The 27,922-nt window shown below is 48.2% G+C and overlaps 1 protein-coding gene across 1 annotated transcript; it reads left to right on the top strand.

Annotated features, from left to right (window-relative positions):
- The first annotated feature begins 692 nt into the window (after window positions 1-692).
- STT3A (STT3 oligosaccharyltransferase complex catalytic subunit A) lies at window positions 693-25,181 on the top strand. The gene is made up of 18 exons (XM_083163544.1): window positions 693-843; window positions 13,099-13,224; window positions 14,456-14,516; window positions 16,049-16,170; window positions 16,386-16,531; window positions 16,913-17,003; window positions 17,095-17,201; window positions 17,783-17,947; window positions 18,170-18,350; window positions 18,643-18,798; window positions 19,258-19,349; window positions 20,333-20,488; window positions 20,714-20,902; window positions 20,998-21,114; window positions 23,539-23,641; window positions 23,881-24,069; window positions 24,467-24,582; window positions 24,920-25,181. Exons 2-18 carry the CDS (start codon window positions 13,137-13,139, stop codon window positions 24,956-24,958), a joined length of 2,118 nt encoding a protein of 705 aa, XP_083019670.1. The 5' UTR covers window positions 693-843; window positions 13,099-13,136; the 3' UTR covers window positions 24,959-25,181.
- Window positions 25,182-27,922: the final 2,741 nt, after the last annotated feature.

The raw sequence follows: 27,922 nt of genomic DNA, 5'->3' as shown, positions 1-27,922 counted from the left end.
TTTTCCCCAAAAAATGTAACCGTGTAATATGGGCTAGGTGACATGGGGGAGAATGCTAGACTAATGAGGGAGAGAGGGAGATTGCTGTTATGTCAGGGAGTCTCCTGCAGAATACAGGAGGGGAGGTAACTATGATGTAACAGTGTAATGTGGGTTAGCCGACATGAGGGAGATTGCTAGACTAATGAGGGAGATAGGGAGATTGCTGCTATGTCAGGGAGTCTCCTGCAAAATGCAGGAGGGGAGGTAACTATGATGTAACAGTGTAATGTGGGCTAGGTGACATGAGAGAGATTGCTAGACTAATGAGGGAGATAGGGAGATTGCTGATATGTCAGGGAGTCTCCTGCAAAATGCAGGAGGGGAGGTAACTATGACATACACCCATCAGATATATGGACAGACACCATTGAATGCTACTGTAGACCTCTCTGACGCCTGGTGGCGCTCTGTCTGTCGCCTCAATCATAGACAGCTCTGGCTTTGGCCCTCCTCCCCGCCTGGTGCCGCTGTCTCCCCTCTCTAGCTCTACGCGCCTTGCTGTAATGGACACGTCACTCCTCACGCCTCAACCGAACCTGGCCCAGCTTTTCTGTGACAGTACACGGGGAAAGCCACACCCTCCCCGAACGCGTACATCCAGCAGCCAATGGGCGTTTGCCCCTTCGGCTTCCCTCAGCCGTCCTTGTTTGTTCCGCCCAATGAGAACAGAGGCGGAAATACGCCTGGCCAATCACGGGAGGCGACTGCGGCGGAGGCGGGACTGCCCGGCTGTCTGGTTAGGCTGAGAAAGTGTGGGGAGTTTGATGGGGAGAGTGAGGAGAGAGGAGCGGCCGCTGCTAGGTGAGAGCGGGGCCCGTGGCTGCGGGGCGGACAGCGGGTGCTCGGGTCACCCTGTATGTACTATAGACGGGTGTGTGCGTGTATGGGGCAGTGCTGTCACCGCGTGCCTGTGTGCAGCGTGCTATGGGCAGGGATCCATTATGTGACACACACTTGGGATGGGGCGCATCAGGGCGCCGGGTGTCAGCGGGGGAACCCTCATTGTCAGGGTTACACCAGTGTATGTACAGCAGGGGGGTGCATCCGGGTGCAGGAGGCTGGGATGTATGAGTACATAGATATATGGGTATGTGACTGTATAACTACAATAGGTGCATATATCCCTGCTATGACCGGTCCTGTTTCCCAGGTGTGTGACTAGATGTAGTCCTATAGGGATGCAGGCAGGGGTACAATGTGTTACCTGTGTACGGGTCAGTGCAGGAGGCTGGGATGTATCAGTACATAGATATATGGGTATGTGACTGTATAACTACAATAGGTGCATATATCCCTGCTATGACCGGTCCTGTTTCCCAGGTGTGTGACTAGATGTAGTCCTATAGGGTTGCAGGCAGGGTACAATGTGTTACCTGTGTACGGGTCAGTGCAGGAGGCTGGGATGTATCAGTACATAGATATATGGGTATGTGACTGTATAACTACAATAGGTGCATATATCCCTGCTATGACCGGTCCTGTTTCCCAGGTGTGTGACTAGATGTAGTCCTATAGGGATGCAGGCAGGGTACAATGTGTTACCTGTGTACGGGTCAGTGCAGGAGGCTGGGATGTATCTGTACATAGATATATGGGTATGTGACTGTATAACTACAATAGGTGCATATATCCCTGGTATGACCGGTCCTGTTTCCCAGGTGTGTGACTAGATGTAGTCCTATAGGGATGCAGGCAAGGTACAATGTGTTACCTGTGTACAGCTCAGTGCAGGAGGCTGGGATGTATGAGTACATAGATATATGGGTATGTGACTGTATAACTACAATAGGTGCATATATCCCTGCTATGGCCGGTCCTGTTTCCCAGGTGTGTGACTAGGAGTTGTCCTATAGGGATGCAGGCGGGGTACAATGTGTTACCTGTGTACGGGTCAGTGCAGGAGGCTGGGATGTATCAGTACATAGATATATGGGTATGTGACTGTATAACTACAATAGGTGCATATATCCCTGCTATGACCGGTCCTGTTTCCCAGGTGTGTGACTAGATGTAGTCCTATAGGGATGCAGGCAGGGTACAATGTGTTACCTGTGTACAGCTCAGTGCAGGAGGCTGGGATGTATGAGTACATAGATATATGGGTATGTGACTGTATAACTACAATAGGTGCATATATCCCTGCTATGACCGGTCCTGTTTCCCAGGTGTGTGACTAGATGTAGTCCTATAGGGATGCAGGCAGGGTACAATGTGTTACCTGTGTACGGGTCAGTGCAGGAGGCTGGGATGTATCTGTACATAGATATATGGTATGTGACTGTATAACTACAATAGGTGCATATATCCCTGCTATGACCGGTCCTGTTTCCCAGGTGTGTGACTAGATGTAGTCCTATAGGGATGCAGGCAGGGTACAATGTGTTACCTGTGTACAGCTCAGTGCAGGTCGCTGGGATGTATCTGTACATAGATATATGGTATGTGACTGTATAACTACAATAGGTGCATATATCCCTGCTATGACCGGTCCTGTTTCCCAGGTGTGTGACTAGATGTAGTCCTATAGGGATGCAGGCAAGGTACAATGTGTTACCTGTGTACAGCTCAGTGCAGGAGGCTGGGATGTATCAGTACATAGATATATGGGTATGTGACTGTATAACTACAATAGGTGCATATATCCCTGCTATGACCGGTCCTGTTTCCCAGGTGTGTGACTAGATGTAGTCCTATAGGGATGCAGGCAGGGTACATTGTGTTACCTGTGTACGGGTCAGTGCAGGAGGCTGGGATGTATCAGTACATAGATATAGGGGTATGTGACTGTATAACTACAATGGGTGCATATATCCCTGCTATGGCCGGTCCTGTTTCCCAGGTGTGTGACTAGATGTAGTCCTATAGGGATGCAGGCAGGGTACAATGTGTTACCTGTGTACGGGTCAGTGCAGGAGGCTGGGATGTATCTGTACATAGATATATGGTATGTGACTGTATAACTACAATAGGTGCATATATCCCTGCTATGACCGGTCCTGTTTCCCAGGTGTGTGACTAGATGTAGTCCTATAGGGATGCAGGCAGGGTACAATGTGTTACCTGTGTACAGCTCAGTGCAGGTCGCTGGGATGTATCTGTACATAGATATATGGTATGTGACTGTATAACTACAATAGGTGCATATATCCCTGCTATGACCGGTCCTGTTTCCCAGGTGTGTGACTAGATGTAGTCCTATAGGGATGCAGGCAAGGTACAATGTGTTACCTGTGTACAGCTCAGTGCAGGAGGCTGGGATGTATCAGTACATAGATATATGGGTATGTGACTGTATAACTACAATAGGTGCATATATCCCTGCTATGACCGGTCCTGTTTCCCAGGTGTGTGACTAGATGTAGTCCTATAGGGATGCAGGCAGGGTACATTGTGTTACCTGTGTACGGGTCAGTGCAGGAGGCTGGGATGTATCAGTACATAGATATATGGGTATGTGACTGTATAACTACAATAGGTGCATATGACCGGTCCTGTTTCCCAGGTGTGTGACTAGATGTAGTCCTATAGGGATGCAGGCGGGGTACAATGTGTTACCTGTGTACGGGTCAGTGCAGGAGGCTGGGATGTATCAGTATATAGATATATGGGTATGTGACTGTATAACTACAATAGGTGCATATATCCCTGCTATGGCCGGTCCTGTTTCCCAGGTGTGTGACTAGATGTAGTCCTATAGGGATGCAGGCAGGGTACAATGTGTTACCTGTGTACGGGTCAGTGCAGGAGGCTGGGATGTATCAGTACATAGATATATGGGTATGTGACTGTATAACTACAATAGGTGCATATATCCCTCCTATGACCGGTCCTGTTTCTCAGGTGTGTGACTAGATGTAGTCCTATAGGGATGCAGGCAGGGTACATTGTGTTACCTGTGTACGGGTCAGTGCAGGAGGCTGGGATGTATCAGTACATAGATATAGGGGTATGTGACTGTATAACTACAATGGGTGCATATATCCCTGCTATGGCCGGTCCTGTTTCCCAGGTGTGTGACTAGATGTAGTCCTATAGGGATGCAGGCAGGGTACAATGTGTTACCTGTGTACGGGTCAGTGCAGGAGGCTGGGATGTATCAGTACATAGATATATGGGTATGTGACTGTATAACTACAATAGGTGCATATATCCCTGCGATGACCGGTCCTGTTTCCCAGGTGTGTGACTAGATGTAGTCCTATAGGGATGCAGGCAGGGTACAATGTGTTACCTGTGTACGGGTCAGTGCAGGAGGCTGGGATGTATCAGTACATAGATATATGGGTATGCGACTGTATAACTACAATAGGTGCATATATCCCTGCTATGACCGGTCCTGTTTCCCAGGTGTGTGACTAGATGCAGTCCAATAGGGATGCAGGCAGAGTACAATGTGTTACCTGTGTACGGGTCAGTGCAGGAGGCTGGGATGTATGAGTACATAGATATAGGGGTATGTGACTGTATAACTACAATAGGTGCATATATCCCTGCTATGACCGGTCCTGTTTCCCAGGTGTGTGACTAGATGTAGTCCTATAGGGATGCAGGCAGAGTACAATGTGTTACCTGTGTACGGGTCAGTGCAGGAGGCTGGGATGTATCAGTACATAGATATATGGGTATGCGACTGTATAACTACAATAGGTGCATATATCCCTGCTATGACCGGTCCTGTTTCCCAGGTGTGTGACTAGATGTAGTCCTATAGGGATGCAGGCAGGGTACAATGTGTTACCTGTGTACGGGTCAGTGCAGGAGGCTGGGATGTATCAGTATATAGATATATGGGTATGTGACTGTATAACTACAATAGGTGCATATATCCCTGCTATGACCGGTCCTGTTTCCCAGGTGTGTGACTAGATGTAGTCCTATAGGGATGCAGGCAGGGTACAATGTGTTACCTGTGTACGGGTCAGTGCAGGAGGCTGGGATGTATCAGTACATAGATATATGGGTATGTGACTGTATAACTACAATAGGTGCATATGACCGGTCCTGTTTTCCAGGTGTGTGACTAGATGTAGTCCTATAGGGATGCAGGTAGGGTACAATGTGTTACCTGTGTACGGGTCAGTGCAGGAGGCTGGGATGTATCAGTACATAGATATATGGGTATGTGACTGTATAACTACAATAGGTGCATATATCCCTGCTATGACCGGTCCTGTTTCCCAGGTGTGTGACTAGATGTAGTCCTATAGGGATGCAGGCAGGGTACAATGTGTTTACCTGTGCACGGGTCAGTGCAGGAGGCTGGGATGTATCTGTACATAGATATATGGGTATGTGACTGTATAACTACAATAGGTGCATATATCCCTGCTATGGCCGGTCCTGTTTCCCAGGTGTGTGACTAGATGTAGTCCTATAGGGATGCAGGCAAGGTACAGAGTGTTACCTGTGTACGGGTCAGTGCAGGAGGCTGGGATGTATCAGTACATAGATATATGGTATGTGACTGTATAACTACAATAGGTGCATATATCCCTGCTATGACCGGTCCTGTTTCCCAGGTGTGTGACTAGATGTAGTCCTATAGAGATGCAGGGTACAATGTGTTACCTGTGTACGGGTCAGTGCAGGAGGCTGGGATGTATCCGTACATAGATATATGGGTATGCGACTGTATAACTACAATAGGTGCATATATCCCTGCTATGACCGGTCCTGTTTCCCAGGTGTGTGACCTAGATGTAGTCCTATAGGGATGCAGGCGCAGGGTACAATGTGTTACCTGTGTACGGGTCAGTGCAGGAGGCTGGGATGTATCCGTACATAGATATATGGGTATGTGACTGTATAACTACAATAGGTGCATATATCCCTGCTATGACCGGTCCTGTTTCCCAGGTGTGTGACTAGATGTAGTCCTATAGGGATGCAGGCAGGGGTACAATGTGTTACCTGTGCAGGGGGTTGGGATGTATCCGTACATAGATATATGGGTATGTGACTGTATAACTACAATAGGTGCATATATCCCTGCTATGACCGGTCCTGTTTCCCAGGTGTGTGACTAGATGTAGTCCTATAGGGATGCAGGCGGGGTACAATGTGTTACCTGTGTACGGGTCAGTGCAGGAGGCTGGGATGTATCAGTACATAGATGTAGGGGTATGTGACTGTATAACTACAATAGGTGCATATATCCCTGCTATGACCGGTCCTGTTTCCCAGGTGTGTGACCTAGATGTAGACCTATAGGGATGCAGGCGGGGTACAATGTGTTACCTGTGTACGGGTCAGTGCAGGGTGCTGGGATGTATCAGTACATAGATATATGGTATGTGACTGTATAACTACATTAGGTGCATATATCCCTGCTATGACCGGTCCTGTTTCCCAGGTGTGTGACTAGATGTAGTCCTATAGGGATGCAGGCGGGGTACAATGTGTTACCTGTGTACGGGTCAGTGCAGGAGGCTGGGATGTATCAGTATATAGATATATGGGTATGTGACTGTATAACTACAATAGGTGCATATATCCCTGCTATGACCGGTCCTGTTTCCCAGGTGTGTGACTAGATGTAGTCCTATAGGGATGCAGGCAGGGTACAATGTGTTACCTGTGTACGGGTCAGTGCAGGAGGCTGGGATGTATCTGTACATAGATATATGGTATGTGACTGTATAACTACAATAGGTGCATATATCCCTGCTATGACCGGGCCTGTTTCCCAGGTGTGTGACTAGATGTAGTCCTATAGGGATGCAGGCAGGGTACAATGTGTTACCTGTGTACGGCTCAGTGCAGGAGGTTGGGATGTATCAGTACATAGATATATGGGTATGTGACTGTATAACTACAATAGGTGCATATATCCCTGCTATGGCCGGTCCTGTTTTCCAGGTGTGTGACAAGATGTAGTCCTATAGGGATGCAGGCAGGGTACAATGTGTTACCTGTGTACCGCTTAGGAGCATTGAGTGGGGTTTGCTGGATGCACTGACTACATTAGGGGGAAGATGTATTGGGGAGCTGCAGGAGTGACGGGTCAGACATTCTTGCTGTTGGGGCGTTATCCGGGTAAACCTGTCACACAGATACACACTCAGTCCTAAGTGATGATGGATGTTGTTGTATCACACATGAAGGTGTTTACACCAGGATACAGCAATAGTTCTCTCCATACACTGTATATGTCCAGTCTCCTGCTTGTCCCTGCAGTGTGGTTTAGGGGGATCATACTGGTGTGTGTGTGTGTGTGTGTGTGTGTGTGGGGGGGGGGGGGTATAATACAGTGTATGGTATACTGATAGGGGGGGTGATTGTACAGTGTCTGATGTACAGTTGGGGGGGTTGTACAGTGTATGGTATACTGATGGGGGGGTGGGGTATTGTACAGTGTCTGATGTACAGATGAAGGGGGGGGATTGTACAGTGTATGGTATACTGATGGGGATTGTACAGTGTACAGCATACTGATATGGGGGGGGGGGAATTGTACAGTGTATGGTATACTGATGGGGATTGTACAGTGTATGGTATATTGATGGGGATTGTACAGTGTATGGTATATTGATGGGGATTGTACAGTGTATGGTATACTGATGGGGATTGTACAGTGTATGTCATACTGATGGGGGGGGGGGAAATTGTACAGTGTCTGATGTACAGATGGGGGGGATTGTACAGTGTATGGTATACTGATGGGGGGGGGGAATTGTACAGTGTATGGTATACTGATGGGGGGGGGGGGGAATTGTACAGTGTATGGTATACTGATGGGGATTGTACAGTGTATGGCATACTGATGGGGGGGGGGGGGGGATTGTACAGTGTCTGATGTACAGATGAAGGGGGGGGATTGTACAGTGTATGGTATACTGATGGGGATTGTACAGTGTACAGCATACTGATATGGGGGGGGGGGAATTGTACAGTGTATGGTATACTGATGGGGATTGTACAGTGTATGGTATATTGATGGGGATTGTACAGTGTATGGTATATTGATGGGGATTGTACAGTGTATGGTATACTGATGGGGATTGTACAGTGTATGGCATACTGATGGGGGGGGGGGGGGGGATTGTACATGGAACACCCAGAGAGCAATACATTACATACCCTTACTGCATAACACCCTGATCGTAGCGTTAAAGATCCGGTAGCACATTTATAGATGGACTTTGGCATCCTGCGCGCACTATACTATAAAATATAGGGCTTTTACCTCTATAGGGGGAATGCACAGCAGTGGCCAATAGATGGTGTCCATCGGAGCCCCAGGGTCTGATATTACGGTTTATGTTCTGGCATATAGGGCGGTGGTGTCCTCTCAGTCCTGGCATTGTTAGATACGGCCACATAGAGCGTCGGGTCCCTGTAGTCTGTCTCTGTGATGTCAGAATAACCACGAATTACCAGATTGTGGTCCCCTGCCAATACAAATGCAGTTTAAGCAGTGACTTGCTGGGACGGACCATTGTGGCAGGGCAGAGCAGAGCTAGGCTGCGCAGCCAGGGGCATCTGGTAATTAGCCGCGTGCCCGCAAAAATCTAGTAGACGGATCATGTTTGATTTGCATGTTCTCTGTTTACACTACAAGACTATTATTTTGTTTTTAAAAAGACTTTAATGCACAAACTATACTTATAATAACCAATGTGACAAAGCAGAGGCCTTCCGTTTCCCTAGACCTGGGGTAGCCAACCCTAGTCCTCGAGAGCTACCAACAGTGCACGTTTTGCAGGTCTCCTCACAGAATCACAAGTGAGCTAATTAGCTCCACCTGTGGATCTTTTAAAATGTGTCAGTGATTAATGAGTGCAGCTGTGCAGCAGTTAGGTTGTCTGGAAAATGTGAACTGTTGGTAGCTCTCGAGGGCTAGGGTTGGCTACCACTGCCCTAGACGATGGTTTATCTTTAATACGTAACCCTTTGTCTTACCAATTGTAAAGAGGGGTACACACCTACAGATTTATATGATATGTAACTGGCACAAAATATGTGCGAGGACACAGTTGCTTGGCTTTCACGTTCAGTGCCTGAGATAGGACAAGACTTTGTTTCATGTTTTGAAACCTTGTTTGATGCACAAATAAAACATATTTGTGTGTATTCCGTGTGTTTGATGTTCTACAACATAAATACAGGATACCTCAAAATACATCATTGAATTATAAAAATATTCTGAAATACGGAATAATCTGTTATCCCAAATTCTTCTGGTCCCGAGAATTTTGGATAAGGGATACTCAACCTGTAACGTATGGGAGCAAATGACCATGAACCATTTGTTCCCAAACGCTGGAAGGAAGAGACAATGGTCACTCAGACATATTCCTTAAATCCATTTGATTTAACAAATGTATCCAAATAATAGTTTGTGCCCGTTTTCCAGGATTTGGGAGCGAATGTTTGACTGTCATTTGTTCCCATACATTACCAGATCTTTGTTCTTGCCAGACAGATTGGACCCAGCATTATAATTGCTCTATCCCTTTGTATGGGGCGGTATGCAATTGTTTTATTGTACTGGTGGTTCCCAGAGGTGCTGGCTTGACGCTGGTCATGCATCACTACGACCGGCATCGGATCCGAGGAGTCTAATGCTGCCCATACACTTGTGAGATATTGCATGCAATCATTCGATTTCAAGCACTTCTGACCGATAAATCGAATGATTGTATGTATTTTTAAGGGGAGATTCGATGCGCGGGCACGCTTGTCGTATGTCGGGTCTCAAGATCTTATGTGTTGCACATATCATTTATTGAATTGCAGGAGCGATCGCATGTGGTTTTTAACCACATGCGATGCTCGGATGCGAAGTCGCATCGAATCCAATCGCACAAGTGTATGGGCACCATAACTATTTCCCCGGCAGCTTTCCAGTAACACGTTAGATCTGGTGTGTACTTTCACATAAGATCTGCAACTCCCCGCACTGGTTGTTAGCAGCATCTTCAGATCTTGTGCTGCCATCCTGACTGATCATGCGTACAGCACATGTGATCAGCGGAGCGACCTCTCGACCCCTGGTACTGCGAATCACACCGAAATAACTCATATCGCACAACCCATCAAAATCATGCGTTCGAACCTGAAATCGTTCTGATGTATGGCCAGCTTTAGCTCCGATGAGAGAAGTCCGGTTAGGCTGGAAAACTGGCCACTTCCTGCACAATCCTGCCCGATGCCGCAAGAGGCTGTGAGCAGAAATGTTGGCGCCTGGCCCTGTCGCACCCATATGGCAGGACAATGGAAATACAGACACCATCTAGTGGTCGAAACTGGTGGCTGATGTCTCGCAGCAATGTACGGCCAGCCGATACCATACGGGGCGACATGGATGCATGTGACACTGCTCCCCGCCCATCCCGCTGCGGGGAGGGAGGTCGGACGGCCAGCAGGTCCAACCACCAACCCAGGTCCAATGTGCACAGTACCGCGCATCGAACCTGAGGAAACATCAAACCGGGACAATTTGACGTCCGAATTCGTTGGAATCGGCTGAAATCGACCCAGTGTATTGGGGGCCGTTAGACAATACCACCCTGGTTTCGCCCATATCTAATATTACTGGTGAATTGGCAGCATCACGCTGCTGCATCTGGAAGCCTATTCTAGGGGGGAATGTTCCGGCCACCTTATCCCCCTTATAACCCTCCATCTGGGGTACTCCTATCACATATGCTTAATGTTTGATCATTTTCAGCTGGAATGGGGAACCTTCCACCCTCCAGCTGTTGTTGAACTACACATCCCAGCATGCCCTGCTACAGTTTTGCTATTTGGCCATACTGAAACTGTTGCAGGGCATGCTGGAATGTGTAGTTCAACAACAGCTGGAGGGTTGAAGTTTCCCCATCCCTGATCTATAATGATGGTGGAGATGCCTTAGTCTGTACTTCTAATTCAACAAGACCTGGATATTCCGCCGGTGTGAGATCTTCCATGGAAAGTGTAGAACCCCATGGTCCTTGTGTCAGACCTCTGATGTATCCGGCATCTCCACAGTCCCAGTATTCACTGCTTCATGTCAGGGGTGTCCAGGTATATGGGGTGATTCAGACCTGATCTCAACCCTGTGATTTGGCAATCCGTCTTCTCTGATCGCATGCTGGTCGTCCTTTGACTGACAGGAAGTTGTCTTTTGGGGGTGGTAACTCCCCGTTTTGTGGGAGTGTCAGGGAAAATACAGGTGCGCCCAGACATCTTTAGGGAAGTCATGTGATGTCAGCTCCGCCCCCGATCAGCCTGATTTTATCACAGCCGCTGAGTTAAGGCCCCCTTACATTAGGCCGACTTGTCCTAGGGACAAGTCGGACCCAATTTACCTGCGAGCCGCCCGGCAGCTCCCCGGGAGGCTCGCATACAATTTGGCACTTGATGTGCCATTTTTTACATGGGATAAATCGCATGCGATTTATCCCATGTAAAAAAAAAACCGGGGAGCTGCAGGGCGGTGAGGAGTGGTGGGGGCGGGCAGCGGCGGCCAGCGGTGGTGGGGGCGGGCGGCGGGTGCGGTGAGCGCTGCTGACCTGGCCGGGCAGTGTACTTACACATAGCAGCAGCGGGGACGGGACGCGTAGTGGCGGCTATTAGATTTTTAAAATATTTGTCAAATGACCGGCCGCTCTCTGATTGGCCGGAGAGCTCTCAGCCAATCAGAGAGCGGCCGGTCATTTGACAAGTATTTTAAAAATATAATAGCCGCCACTGCGCTGCCCGTCCCCGCTGCTGCTATGTATGAATGGGCAGCCTGTGATTGGCTGAGCGCTCTCTCAGCCAATTGCTGACTGGCTGAGAGAGCGCTCAGCCAATCACAGGCCGTCCATTCATTGTATGGGCTTTTTTTTATTATTCCGTACTGACAGCTCCCGCCGGCTCCCCCTGCCCGGCTCTATGCCGCCTGTGTCCCCCGCAGCGTCCCCAGCCCCCCCTGCTCCCTCCACCGCCGCGCCGCCCCACTAGGTCCCAAGTCGGGTGGTCGGACGTGCAGCAGGTCCGACCATCCGACGCAGATCCGATGCGCACTGGACCGCGCATCGGATCTGAGGGGACATCAAAACTAGCCGATTTTGGTCCGATTTCGGCCAGATCCAACTGATCTGGCTGAAATCTGACCAAAATCGGCTAGTGTATGGGGGCCTTAAGTCCTGGGCTACTCAGACTGCACACACTAGGGAATCATTACATGGTGAGCGGCTGTTATCTGGGAGTGTCAGGTAATACGCAGGCGTGGCCAGGTGTGTGAGGGAAAGTCATGTGACGTCAGCTCCGCCCCCGATCAGCCTGATTCTATCACAGCCGCTGAGTAAGTCCTGGGCTACACACACTGCACACACTGGGGAATCATTACATGGGGAGCGGCTGTTATCTGGGAGTGTCAGGTAATACGCAGGCGTGGCCAGATGTGTGAGGGGAAGTCATGTGATGTCAGCTCCGCCCCTGATCAGCCTGTTTCAGTGGCAGCCGCTGAATAAGTCCTGGGCTACGCACACACTGGGGAATCATTACATGGTGACTTGCGAATAGGTTTGCAGCTGATTGGCATGATATTTGCCTACTTTTGCGGGCTGGCGGCTATCTGATCATAGGGCTCTGCAGAGCAGCAGTAGGTCTGAATAACCACCATGGACCATTGCAGTTTGAGAGAATGTCCCCTGGGAAGTGCAGCGGACCATTACTTTGTGCTTAGATGTGGGAGTCCCTTCTTGTTATCATAGGTCTGTTTGGCGTCTCCATATTAGGCAGCGCTTCCCCAGAGCGCATTCCATCATTCACATAAATACCGGCCCAACATTCCCTAGTGCGAGTGAGACCAGGAACTTCCTTTGCTCCTTTATGGCAGGCAAACTATTACCCTTCAGCTGTTGTGAAACTACAAGTCCCATCATGCCTTGCCACAGTTTTGCTATAGGGCATGCTGGGATGTGTAGTATCACAACAGCTGGAGCGCCACAGTTTGGACATGCCTCCTCTATACTGTTGGGGACCTCTATCAATCAGCCATGATGGGGCCTCGCGGTTACCTATAGATTATACACGGACTGTTCGGCCTTCTTTATGTACCCTTTACCACCTTCTGTCTTCCAGGTGTTTGATTGTTTTGTGTCCCATCCCTACATGTGAAGATGACTAGATTAGGATTCTTACGGCTGTCCTATGAGAAGCAGGACACTCTCCTCAAACTCCTCATCCTGTCCATGGCCGCAATTCTCTGTGAGTGCCTCCTCCGTAATCTCTTATATTGTATATTTCTGTACTGTGTGCCCCCTCCGCCTCCGTAATCTCTTATATTGTATATTTCTGTACTGTGTGCCCCCTCCGCCTCCATAATCTCTTATATTGTATATTTCTGTACTGTGTGCCCCCTCCGCCTCTGTAATCTCTTATATTGTATATTTCTGTACTGTGTGCCCCCTCCGCCTCTGTAATCTCTTATATTGTATATTTCTGTACTGTGTGCCGCCTCCGTAATCTCTTATATTGTATATTTCTGTACTGTGTGCCCCCTCCGCCTCCGTAATCTCTTATATTGTATATTTCTGTACTGTGTGCCGCCTCCGTAATCTCTTATATTGTATATTTCTGTACTGTGTGCCCCCTCCGCCATCTCTCTTATATTGTATATTTCTGTACTGTGTGCCCCCTCCGTAATCTCTCTTATATTGTATATTTCTGTACTGTGTGCCCCCTCCGCCTCCGTAATCTTATATTGTATATTTCTGTACTGTGTGCCCCCTCCGCCTCCTCTCTTATATTGTATATTTCTGTACTGTGTGCCGCCTCCGTAATCTCTCTTATATTGTATATTTCTGTACTGTGTGCCGCCTCCGTAATCTCTCTTATATTGTATATTTCTGTACTGTGTGCCCCCTCCGCCTCTGTAATCTCTCTTATATTGTATATTTCTGTACTGTGTGCCCCCTCCGCCTCTGTAATCTCTCTTATATTGTATTTCTGTACTGTGTGCCCCCTCCGTAATCTCTTATATTGTATATTTCTGTACTGTGTGCCCCCTCCGCCTCCGTAATCTCTCTTATATTGTATATGTCTGTACTGTGTGCCCCCTCCGCCTCTGTAATCTCTCTTATATTGTATATGTCTGTACTGTGTGCCCCCTCCGCCTCCGTAAACTCTCTTATATTGTATATTTCTGTACTGTGTGCCCCCTCCGCCTCCGTAATCTCTCTTATATTGTATATTTCTGTACTGTGTGCCCCCTCCGCCTCCGTAATCTCTCTTATATTGTATATGTCTGTACTGTGTGCCCCCTCCGCCTCTGTAATCTCTCTTATATTGTATATGTCTGTACTGTGTGCCCCCTCCGCTTCCGTAAACTCTCTTATATTGTATATTTCTGTACTGTGTGCCCCCTCCGCCTCCAAAATCTCTTATATTGTATATTTCTGTTCTCTGCCTCACGTTAATGCCTGTTATGTGCTCTCAGCTTTTTCCACCAGGTTATTCTCCGTGCTGCGGTTTGAGAGCGTCATCCATGAGTTTGATCCGTAAGTTGTGTTTTATCACCTAAATACATGATTATTTATGTAGGCGGTGGCCTGGGAGTAGCTGGGCCGGACAGACCGGTTCTTGTGATGTTCTGATGTGTGTCTGAGAGCGATAAATGAAAGTGACGGCTCGCGTGTCTGCATTCCACGCCCAGTGCTTGGGATTATACTGTGCTTTTAAGCAAAAAAAAAACCCTTGTGGGAGCGCACGGTACCAGAACACTGTGTTGACTGCAGACAGATATTAAAAATGATTTATTTTCATGTACTTGCTCTAAAAATTATTTTTCCAGAGATCTTTGAATCCCTTGATAAAGATCGTCAATTTCTTTGCCGCCGCTATAAATATATCAGTGGCCCAACTGTCCATTCTTACTATAAAGGCAATATTGAGAGACCCTCATATATTCTGTGTAACTCCCAATCAATCTGGGGAATCAGCGCAGATATCGGAATCCTAGGCCAGCCTTAATGTCCAACAAGGATGTTCCTAGAAGGCGCGTGATAACCCAGGCGTTGACAGATTCGGGGAGTCTTAAGGTACCATAGTATTCTGTGGTGGTCTCCCATCCAGGTACCAGCCTGGCCCAACACTGTATAGTCAGTGCGGAGGACCGTCATTTCACACAACGCCTAGCTTAATATACTAGTAAGCACGCTCAAAGCAAATGCTTCGAAAGCTAGTCTGCTACCTTGTAATTGCCTTGGCGTTTGTGCATGTGTGTGAGAGAAAGATGTGTGTGTGTGTGTGTAGGGGCTATAACGACAGCAATGTGCGACGCTGGCCGTGATTAATAGGTAATGTCCATCAATCATTGCTGCTCGACAGTGTTCTCCAACTGTAAAGCGCAACGGAATATGCTGTGCTATATAAAACTGTCAATAATAAATATGTTCTTGAATCCTGTATCCTACGCCTGCGCTCTGTAACCATCTGAACTACAGAGCAATTGCTTGTACACATGCATCATATGGGTTTTCAGAAACTTCTCACGCATACACAGTTGTAACCATATCCGTAACTATGTGACCATCAGTAAGGCATGCCCGTATTACTCCGATGTCCCTCTGTTCCTGCTTAGAAGAGAGCGGCACATAACTTATTCCTGACACTTATTCACTTTCCCAGTAGATTCCCATTTATTCACTCTTTCTGCGGCCTTCTGGTAGATTTCCTGTCTGAGTAATTGTATAGCCGCATATACAGGACCTGTCCTCTCCGTGTCCAATGTTCTGGTCTTGCTTACTGTTAGTAACCAAATAAATGTGAAGTGGTTTCCATAGTCCAGGAGACGGCGTTTATGCTGCTGCCCAGTATCCCGGTCCCATCCCGATCTACCAGCGATACTGCTGCATGGGAACGGAACCTGATGACTCCAGATTAATCTATATGAAATGTGTTACTGTTGGAAGCAGACCGGTACTAGGGGCTGGTATGGTACATAAAGGCCTCAGCTCTCTGTATAAGCCTATGACAGTCCCTGCCACTGTCCTGCTCTCCTTACCATGGATGTGCATGTTTTGTCTTCCAGGTATTTCAACTACCGGACCACCCGGTTCCTGACCGAGGAAGGGTTCTATAAGTTCCTTAATTGGTTCGATGACCGCGCATGGTATCCCCTGGGGAGAATTATAGGTGGAACCATCTACCCAGGTAGGTTTGCTGACACAGAACTGTTAGGTGATCCAGTGACCCATTTGTTCCATCATTATTCAGTTCTCCGTCCGCTTTGGGGGGATATTGCAGTTGTCCTTGAAGTGAAGTAGGTTGTAGAATGAATCGGGTTGGGGAGCAGTCCCGCTGCTGTGTTTGGCATGTCGCTGTTGTGGGGATCCTGCCTAACGCCCCTCCTCGTGCTCCCTCCACAGGTTTGATGATTACATCAGCAGCGTTTTACCACGTCATGCACTTCTTCCATATCACCATAGACATCAGGAATGTATGCGTGTTCCTAGCACCTCTCTTCTCCTCCTTCACCACTATCGTCACTTACCACCTAACCAAAGAGCTGAAGGTAAGTGAGGCTTCCCTGCCTGTGTCACTGGATGTCCAATAAAGCCATTGTATGACCTAATAATAAAGGCTGTGCGATAGTCAGCTGGGTGATGTGGCTGAAGATGTCCGCCATACTTTACTCTATGCTTTCCCAGTAAGGTGCCATTTATAGGGATGACTTCTCCTTCCCACATGGAGATCAGTGACAGGTTGATGTCACAGCAGCTGATATTGGATGATTTACATTGTACCCCGTCTCATAGTACTATCCCATATAAGAAGGTACAGGAAGGCGCCCCCATACCTCTATTGCTGTGGTTTGCAGTGACTGATGGCTGTGTAACGCCAGGTAACACTACGATGTATGTAACTGAGTCCTTGCTTTGTGTCCCTCACATAGGATGCCGGTGCCGGCCTGTTGGCAGCAGCAATGATCGCTGTGGTGCCGGGATACATCTCCCGGTCGGTGGCTGGGTCATATGATAATGAAGGTAAGATGTCTTCTCCACCTGAGAAGATCTGAATCAGCCTGACGCCAGTGTGTGGAACGTTTCTGATACAATGCTCCTTTGTTCCCGTTAGGTATTGCCATCTTCTGCATGTTGCTCACGTACTACATGTGGATCAAGGCTGTAAAGACTGGATCCATCTGCTGGGCCGCTATGTGTGCCCTTGCCTATTTTTACATGGTAAGTGTAAGATACTCACAACAATGTGGTGGCTCCTATGTTTGGCAGGAGGGCTGATGCTACACTTGTGCTCAGAGAGGAAACCGGTGCAGGTACCCCCAGCTTCTATGAACTGCAATGACCGCAGCCCATAGAAGCCGGATTGGGCTGCGCGATACGGCAGGAAGTGGCTTCTTACAGGAAGTCAGCTGTTTGCTTATAGCAGCCTGACTGGCAGTCCTGGAGAGAGGAAACATCTCCCAATGGGACTTGTGTGTTTATGACAGACAGGTAAGACTTCCAATAGGAAGTCACAATGAAAACACGGCCTGCATCTAGCTTCACTGACACTGAGCTGGGTGGTGCTGTCCCTGCATTTATAATCCGTATGGTATTGTCTATGTACATTTTCTGTTGCACGCGTACACTGCATACTTGGCACGCCAAGAGGTGATCTGTGGTGCAACTGAGCTAAAGTGTATAAGGACGCATCTCTTTGGTGTATACCCAGCACACCCTTACATACAGCTACATATCATGCATGCAGTAGAGCGACAAGGCACACTGGCCCGCCTCCGTAATAACACTTTCTGTTTGCATAGGTCTCGTCCTGGGGAGGTTATGTGTTCCTGATCAATCTGATCCCTCTTCATGTCCTCGTTCTGATGCTGACTGGCCGCTTCTCCCATCGTATCTATGTGGCCTATTGCACCGTCTACTGTCTGGGCACCATCCTGTCTATGCAGATCTCCTTTGTCGGGTTTCAGGTAATGTCGGCATCTGGGGAGATGGGTATTCTAGGAATATTAAGCTGGCCCTGTGTTTCCAAGCTTTGGGGGAATAAGTTTGGGTGGAGATTTGCCCGTGGTGATGAGATTATAATGTACATTCTCACGTGCTGATCGGGTATCTCCATAGTCCTGTTCTCTGGACATTCGCTCCCCTACCTGCTGTGATGTGTGTGTAATATATGGTTCTGTTCTTCCCAGCCGGTTCTGTCCTCTGAACACATGGCGGCCTTAGGAGTATTCGGGCTGTGTCAGATCCATGCATACGTGGACTACCTGCGGAGCAAACTGAACCCCCAGCAATTTGAGATTCTCTTCAGAAGTGTCATCTCCTTGGTGGGGTTTGTCCTGCTGACTGGGGGGGCAGCACTTATGCTGACAGGTAGGAGACCTACACCTCATCCAGCTGTACCTGCAGTGTGTGTGGGGGGGGGCACCTGTCTGCTGCACACTGGCACTGTGTTCACTATCCATGTCTGTGCCCCCTCTTATCTGTGATCTGCAGGCTTGGGTGTAGACCAGGACTGTGCTGAAATGTGTTCTGTTGTGGGAGAGGGTATAGTGCTGTGTAAGGGGGGAGTTGGCATCTGATGGTAAAGGACATGACTGGCATTAGATGGGGTATAGTCCCCCAGGGAATGACCTTGTTAGTAACTGTTTGAGTTCTGCCCTAGGTAAAATCTCTCCTTGGACCGGACGTTTCTATTCCCTCCTGGATCCGTCTTATGCCAAGAACAACATTCCCATCATTGCGTCCGTCTCAGAACATCAGCCCACCACCTGGTCCTCGTACTACTTTGACCTTCAGCTGCTCGTTTTCATGTTTCCAGGTCAGATTACACTTATTAGTATTGCTCAGTGTCACCTAGTTATATAATACTATGGTGATAGGATCTATCCAGTTGTTACTACCTATCATTTCCATTTCTGTAATAATTTGGATTGGAAGGGTTTAAGCAGCTGCCTGCTCTGGGATCTGGCACCTGAGATCTCCTCTTACCCAGCTGGAGGTCCTTGGCCCGCTTGTCCGCAGTGCTATAGTCCTGTTGCAGACGCCATCTTGAAATTGGGCCATGCTGTCTGTTGCTGCTCCTGGCACTGTGCCTGTTGCTGGGTGGTTCTGCCACAGGCTACACTGTGATCTCTGTGTGATTCCTGGACCTGACCGCCATCTTGTTTTGGGATAGAGTTCGATGTTGAGACTGTCACTATTTAGAATACTGGATATGGAATACTCCAGCTGGATTGCGTGTTATAACCTCTTATTCCTCCTTGTCTTTCTCCTGCAGTGGGTCTGTATTACTGCTTCAGTAACCTGTCTGATGCCAGAATATTCATCATCATGTACGGAGTCACTAGCATGTACTTCTCCGCCGTCATGGTAACTATCGTCCCTGTACTAGACTTAAGGCCCCCATACATAGAGCCGACTTGTCCTGAGGACAAGTCGGACCCTATTCTCCTCCGAGCCGCCCGGCAGCTCCCCGGGAGGCTCACATACCATTAGGACTTTGATGTGCCATTTTTTACATGTGATAAATCGCATGCAAAAAAAAATAACAGGGAGCTGCAGGGCGGTGAGGAGCAGTGGGGGTGGGCGGCTGGGGAGGAAGCAGTGGGGCAGCAGCGCGTTACCAGATTGGGGCGGGCGGCGGTGACCATCAGTCTCCACTGTCCAGCGCTAGCGGGCGGGCAGCCGCGGCTATTACATCTTTAAAATAACGTGTCAAATGACTACCCGGCTAATGATTGGCTGAGATAGAGCACTCTCAGCCAATCATTAGCCGGGCAGTCATTTGACATGTTATTTTAAAGATGTAATAGCCGCGGGCGGTAGCGCTGGACAGTGGAGAGTGAGACTGATGGTCACCGCCGCCCGCCCCAATCTGGTAACGCGCTGCTGCCCCACTGCTTGCTCCCCAGCCGCCCGCCCCCACTGCTCCTCACCGCCCCGACTGACCTACATCGTATGTCCCGCCGGTCCGACCCCTGGGGCCGGTTGCGATAGGCACGGGACCGCGCATCGGACCCGACCCCATGTCATGAATTCACCGATTTGGTCCGATTTATCGGGCCGATTGATCGCAATCGGCCAAAATCGGTCCAAATCGGGTTGATGTATGCCCACCTTCACACCAGGAGAACAGCCACTAACTGCCGCTGCTGTGTAATGGCACAAATATTGGGGATGTTCATGGGATCCATCAGTAGAACCCTGTACCAGGTGACGGGTATTTGTCCGGACTCTGCCTCCATCATTTAGTGCCAGCTGAAGGGGGTGACTGAGCATCCTGTAGTATATGATTGGCTGTGGTCAGTATACATCGCTGTATAGTCAGTACACTCTGGTTTATCCCCACACAGGTGCGTCTGATGCTGGTCTTGGCCCCCGTCATGTGTATTCTGTCTGGTATTGGGGTGTCTCAGGTACTATCCACGTACATGAAGAACCTTGACATAAGCCGTCCTGATAAGAAAACCAAAAAGCAACAAGATTCCACATACCCCATTAAAAATGAGGTGAGTCTGCTGGTGGCAAGAACAAGCTGGCCCCTACCTGTGACCTTGCTGGTACGTTGTATATTTGTCACTAGGGCCAGGTCTGCACGACCCAGTTACTTTGTTACACACAATGTGTCGGTAGTGTGCACTTGGCACAGTTGGTGTTCTCATTCGTCGGCTGGAAGAATTTGATACACAACATTAATTGGCGTTGTTAATCTGACTTTGTGCTTTGGTTGACAGGTTGCCAGTGGAATGATCATGGTCATGGCGTTCTTCCTGGTCACTTATACATTCCATTCCACCTGGGTCACCAGCGAGGCCTACTCCTCGCCCTCTATTGTGCTGTCTGCTCGGGGCGGAGATGGGAGCCGCATCATATTTGATGATTTCAGAGAGGCTTATTACTGGCTGCGGCACAACACCCCCGAGGTAAGCGATGGTGGAATTACTAGAAAAAGGTGACGGAGTGATTGTTGTGTTTAGGTTACTGACCCCTTTTCCCATCACCGTATTGGTTGCTATAGGATGCCAAAGTCATGTCCTGGTGGGATTACGGATACCAGATTACTGCAATGGCCAATCGAACAATCCTGGTGGACAATAACACCTGGAACAATACGCACATTTCCCGAGTGGGCCAGGTAAGACCCCAGCACTAGGTTAGTGAATAATACTTTGAGTTTGATATGATTACGCCCATTCTCCGCAATACACATTACATGGATTCTCCCTCCTTGAAATTAGTTATGGGTGAATTGACTCCAGTATGTACAATGTTGGTTATTTTTATTATTTATATAGCGCACACATTCCAGAGCTCTGTAGGGAGAATATTATTACCACTTATTATATAGCGCACACATATTCCGCAGCGCTGTACAGAGACTATTATTACCAGTTATTATATAGCGCACACATATTCCACAGCGCTGTACAGAGAATATTATTACCAGTTATTTATATAGCGCACACACATTCCGCAGCGCTGTACAGAGATTATTACCAGTTATTTATATAGCGCACACATATTCTACAGCGCTGTACAGAGAATATTATTACCAGTTATTATATAGCACACACATATTCTGCAGAGCTGTACAGAGAATATTTGAACACATCAGTCCCTGCCCCAGACATTCTAAGGTTAATTTTGTTGGAAGCCAATTAACCTACCAGTATATATTTGGATTGTGGGAGAAAACCAGAGCACCCGGAGTAAACCCACGCAAGCACGGGGAGAATATACAAACTCCGCACAGTTAGGGCCATGGCGGGAATCGAACCCATGACTCAGCACTGTGAGGCAGTAATGCTAACCATTACACCGCTGGTGCTGCCCTAGTTATTCAGTCAGGGCAGTAGAGAGCCTGTTCAGGCCCAGGTACATCTTAGGGTGTGTGGCCTAAACATGGGAGGCATGGCCATGCACCCTAAGAATAAAATGCAGACAAAAATAGCACTTTAAGCACCTCCCTGGCCACACTGCAGCATGTACTTGAGAAGTGCTGCTTCTGCCGGGAAAAAGGGGCCACACCGGACCCCTCCATCAGATCTGGGCCTTGGTAATTAGGACCCCCACCCCCCTCTCTCTAGGTACCACTGTTCCCCTTATTTTGAATAGTCCGTAATTTGTTCACAAGTATACTATGAAACTGCTTTTTATCAGCAAACTGGGTGATAAATCAGTCGTTTTAATGGGGATAGAAGGGTATCCAACAATATTAAATATGTGAAACTGCTTTTACTTTAAAAAGGTCCTAAAATTGATTTGGTGGAGCTAATCCAGCTCTGGAGTAACTTCCTACGCCCCTTTAAGTCTCTGCTCCCCATTAAGTGTGCCAGTATATATAGCACTGACCAGACAGGGGTACAAGTTATCTGTTGGCAGGGAAGTGTCCTAAATCTGCGTGTGGCTGGACAGTCATCCTCGCCACTAACATTAGGATTACATACAATCCCATCCACGCGTTCCTTCCCATATAAGAGCAGACCGTGCCCAGGCCTCCTTACTACTGCTATGTGCACCTTTCCTTGGGCTGCGGGGGACTCTACAGCAGTGATAGCCAACTCCAGTCCTCGAGAGCTACCGACAGTGCACGTTTTCCAGCTCACCTCACAGGTGCACTCATTGTTCAGACACATTGTAGAAGATCCACAGGTAATTACTTCACGTGTGATTCTGTGAGGAGACCTGGAAAACATGAACTGTAGGTAGCTCTGGAGGACGAGTTGGCTGCCCCTGGTCTATAGTGTACTCTAGATCCACCCAGTGATTTGTGATCATTATTAACCTTGCTGAACCCATACAATACTTGCCATAGTATTTTGCTTGTTGAAATATAGGAGGGTATTCAATCCCTGCTTTCCGACAGGGGCAAATAGCGGCGGGCGCCTATTCAATGCTGTCTTCCCGACAATATTGAAGAGGCATCTCGTCGGAATGCTTCGTTTAGAAGCTGCCGGCCCGTTTTGCCCAGAACGGAGATGGATTGTCGCGATCACGACCGTATATCGAGAATCCAGGGTCTTTTTTTGCAGACACGCCCCCTTTTTGCCGATTGGCAGGCAGGACATTGAGTCGCGGCTGTTTATCGGGCCAGGGTCACAACTGTCGGGACCTACCGACAGTCGTGACCCAGGATTGAATACACCCTTTAATATTTTTTTTAAAAGTGCCTCTTAAACGTGATGCAAAATATGTGGCAATATAAAAGGATTCTGCTGTAATAATCAGTTTCTCTATAAACATAACTAGAATTTCAGAAAGTTGCCTTCTGTCAGCATCACTGTGTAACTAAAAGGGTCTTTAAACCACTGCGACAATATCAGCATTGCAATACAGCTGGCATATAAATTGCTGAACTTTATGTACTAGATGTATTGGTGGGGTAATGCATTCTGTGGCCCTCTATTGCTGACAATGCCCCCAGTATTGTGCACTTCTGGCTATTTCCTATTGCACGACTGAGGGGCAGTGTACACCCTCTTCTGCCTCTGGATAGGAATCCTATTACTTGCTGTAATAAGTCTTCTGTCTTTCTAACTTCTTTCTCCATTGACATTAGGCCATGGCATCCACAGAGGAGAAAGCCTATGAGATAATGAGGGAGCTGGACGTCAGTTACGTCCTGGTTATATTTGGAGGACTCACCGGTTACTCGTCAGATGGTAAGAACGCACAATAACTTACTGTGGTGCCGGCTTCTGCGGTACACACAGCGCAGTCCCCAGGACAGTAACAGAAAAGCCAAATCCTATGTATAAGTGTAAACTATTGTGACAGCCAGTAATGACCAGACCAAAACCTGAGAGGCGCGTTCTGTATTAGTACATGTTCCCTCAGATACTGTCTGCAGATAGGCTTTAGACGAAGATGATTCTTACATCCGTTCTTCTCCGGTTTTCAGATATTAACAAGTTTTTGTGGATGGTGAGAATTGGTGGAAGTACAGATACCGGTAAACACATAAAGGAACACGATTACTATACGCCAACGGGGGAGTTCCGTGTGGATAGAGAAGGATCCCCGGTTCTTCTCAACTGCCTTATGTACAAGATGTGCTATTACCGATTTGGACAAGTATACACAGAAGCCAGTGAGTATGATGTTGGCATGTCCTAGGATGGTGCGTGGCTGCGGTGTGACCAGCAGCGGTCGCTGTGGGGTCCTGCACGTCTGTTATTACCATGGCCAAGTATAGAGGGGTACAAACAATGACCCGGATCAGAAATGTTTTCGTCCGTGACTGGGGGATCATTTGGGAGAAGACTGCCATTAAGGACAATAAAGATGTGACATCTGGGTAACCTTTAGTGATGTACCGGGTATTCCTGTACCCATTACACTCTAGTTACCATGACATTTCTGTAACCGTGGTGGCAGTGGGGGCAGCGCTGGTTTGACCACAGGGGTTCTATCTGGGTTCAGAGAGAAGCTGACTGTCTGTTGGGCCTGCCTTGTGCTACTGCTAATTCTGGCTACTTGTATTTCAGAGCGGCCTCCAGGCTATGACCGGGTGAGGAATGCCGAAATCGGTAATAAAGACTTTGAGCTGGATGTATTGGAGGAAGCCTACACCACTGAGCATTGGCTAGTCCGAATATACAAAGTATGTGTTTCTAGTCCCTCTCTTTGTGACTCTCCGCATGTCCCTGGAAATATCTCCAATATAATTGTATGATGGTGCAATATAGGTGGCGATACACACATTGCGGCACATTCTGTGATAGTCACTAGATGTGGCGTGGTGCACTTACCAGGGCAGCTAGGTGTGGGCGCGGCAGATGGCTTACATGCCCAGTACTCCCAGCAGATCCGACATTTAGGCTGTGTGATGGACTAGATATTGGTAACCGATTTTATGTCTTTATTAACCCTCTGAATAGTGCACAATTGTAGGGAAGGAATTATTCGTTGCTGACTTTCTTTCTGCTCGTTTGTTCCAGGTAAAAGATCTTGACAACCGTGGACTCTCCCGGACATAACGTTGCCTTCAGCTTATACACAAACAGCACTGAACGAGCCCTCGCCTGTGAACCAGATTTTTATACTGTTTCTATTGACAGGAAGAATGGAACTTGATTGGCCAATGGGGGTTGCATTGGTCGCTGCACATTCTGCGTGGAATGCTTTTTATCAATATGAATGTGTTACCAAAATAGTTGAATTTGTGGTTATGACAATGGTCAATTAAAGATGGGGATAAAATCCGGTTGTTACTCTTTCTTGAATGGAAGATCTTCCGTCTCTGTCTCAGGTGATCCGATATTGGGGCAGATGTATGAAGCATTGATGATCATGGCAACCAATCAGCACTGATGTAACATCTATAATTTGCATATTATAAAATGATACAGAGCAGCTGAATGGTTGCCATGGGCAATGGCTCACTTCTCCCTTATCACTGCTTCATACATCTACCCCATGTTGCAGTTGTACACAACAGACTTTGCAAGGTTTAGGCATACCTCTGTATTACCCGTGTTTCCATATTCAGGTGTGTAAGGGCGGAATTTGCTCCGTCACCATGTGTTCCCAGACAATCCGTTCCTTAGAGCTTATGCTTTCAGCAGCAAATGTGGTCCGATGAGGCCGTGATTGGCTGAGCCTAGTACTCTGAATATGTATATGGCGTTACTTGAGGACGAGTGTGAGAAGTTATCTCTTACATGCGGGACAGTTTGAGTATTGTGTTGTATGCTCTGTAGCATTAATGGTGCTTGGCCCATATACTTCTCTCGTTAAGAGATCCTCAGCCTGGACCCAGGATAGATCTTCTAAGTAATACCCCTTTTGCACCGCCGAAAAATCCGGGTCAGCTGCGGGTCAGACCCGGATCATCGGCGGTGTAAATGGGGTATATCTGTGTCCATTTACACGGGTCCTCTACCCAGGTCCTGACCTGGGTAGAACCCGGATAGGACCCGTGTAAATGGTCCCGCTGCGGGTGCAGTCACCCGCAGCGGGTCCACAGCGTGCAGCGCTGGGGAAGATGTGCCCAGCTGCTGCGGGAGATGGGGGGGTCCCTGCGGCTGCTAAGGGGAGGGGGGGTACCTGTCCTGTCAGCCTGCGGTCTGAGCTCAGCGGAGGGGATGATGTGCGCCGCTGCTGTATCATCCCCGGCAGCAGGTCCCTGCGGCGAATGGACAGTCCGTGTCGGCGGTCCCTCCAGCGCATAGGAACTAGTACTAGTTCCCATGCGCCAGAGGGACCCCCGCCACTGACTGTACATTCGCCGCAGGAACTTCGCGGCTGCGGGGAGTGGTACAGCAGCGGCGCACATCATCCCCTCCCCTGAGCTCCAACTGCAGGCTGACAGGACAGTTACCCCCCCTCCCCTCAGCAGCCGCAGGGACCTCCCAGCACCCGGGGACAGCACTCCCCATCTACCCCCTAAAAAACACTTTTATTATTTAAGGCAGGGCTGACCCAGGTTCAGTGTTAATGGTGCAGACCCAGGTCAAAGTGCTGTGTAAATTGGGTATAAAGCAGGGTCAGACCCTGGATACTCCAGCATTCAAAGACCAGGGTCCGACCAGGGTTTTTGGTGTAAAAGGGGTATAATTAGCAAAGCGTACATCCATTAACTCTATATATACACGTCTCCAGCATGTGGTTCCGGGGAGTGTGACGGGACATTGCTTCACCCTTTATCCAAGTATTTTATTAAAATGTAACCAGCTGTAATTCATTTTAGCTTCCAAACATATGTTGGTGTCCTCTTTCCATTTCATTGCTGAAAATCCCCTCTGGGGATTTAGGAAGCTTTGGTCTCCTCCTCTTATCTGTAAAGGTGCCCACACACTAGAAAGATCTGCGATCGTAAGATGTGCGCATGAATTAGCCTTGATATCTTTTGCCCGTCCTGTACAAAAGATTTCAGGCAAGCGCACATCTTTACCACAGATTTTTCTTAAGATCCCGTGTGCGTTCCTACGCATCTTTAGTTAAATCTTCTGATCTTTCGTGCAGCACGTAAGATCAGAAGATTCTGCTAAAGATCCACGAGAGCGCGCATCGGACCGATTATTGGTAAACATCGGACAATCGGCCGATTTATCGGAAATCGGTCATTCGGCCCAAAAATCGTTCTAGTGTGTGGGCACCTTAAGAAGCAACAATGGTTTCCTACTGCCGGACATAGGGATGGAACATACAGCAAGATCGCTTAGTACATGGGAGATTATACCCTGAAGAGGAGCAGCCTGAGAATGTGAGAGTGCCTGGGCTTCAGTGACTTCCAGGGTTAGAGGAATGACCTGGTCCTGGAATTAATGCAGGTTTTATGAAACTGATCCGATACAGGCGATGGAGTCCATGAAATGGGGAAAAGCAGAAGAGAACATATTGTCAATAGAGGTGTAGGGAGAGTTGTTTTGTATTGGAATTTTATTTTCGGAAGCAGCGGGACAGCCAAGAGGAGAGGGGGACGGTCAGCAGGCGATGGAAGAGAGCTAAATGCTATCATGTCTAACCTTTGGAAGAGCCGTGTGTCAGGTCTCCGTACCACTGGCCAGATTTGGGGGCAGTATAACCATGGTGGTGTATGGTTTGAAGAACTGTCCCCTCCGGAACACTTTAAAAATCTCTAAAATAGATTTTGCCAAGGGTGAGTCTGTGCCATACTGTGTTATACAGGTCAGATGGCTAATGAAATAAGACTAGGTCATCTACAGACTGGCCCCAATCAGCCAGTCGTTAATGTCCATAGTGACGACGGTAATTATTATCCTTTGATAGAGGCTATAGATCACTTATGTCTCCTTATAAATTCCAGAAACAAATGAGCAAAACTACAAGACCATGCAGGACGAGTACATGGTATATAAGCAGTGCTATATCGGGGGACGTAACACTGAAATAAGTGAGCATCAGGGTGGTGGAAGCGAAGGGCTACAGTAAGTGCCCAGTGTATGGCCTAGAAGCTAGTGTTAGAGAAAAAGCGGATC

Source organism: Crinia signifera, chromosome 19 (genome assembly GCF_055691185.1).
Source record: "Crinia signifera chromosome 19, ASM5569118v1, whole genome shotgun sequence".
NCBI lineage: Eukaryota > Metazoa > Chordata > Amphibia > Anura > Myobatrachidae > Crinia > Crinia signifera.
The sequence above is the reverse complement of the archived record's forward strand: the minus strand, read 5'-3'. Positions and strand labels throughout refer to the sequence as shown.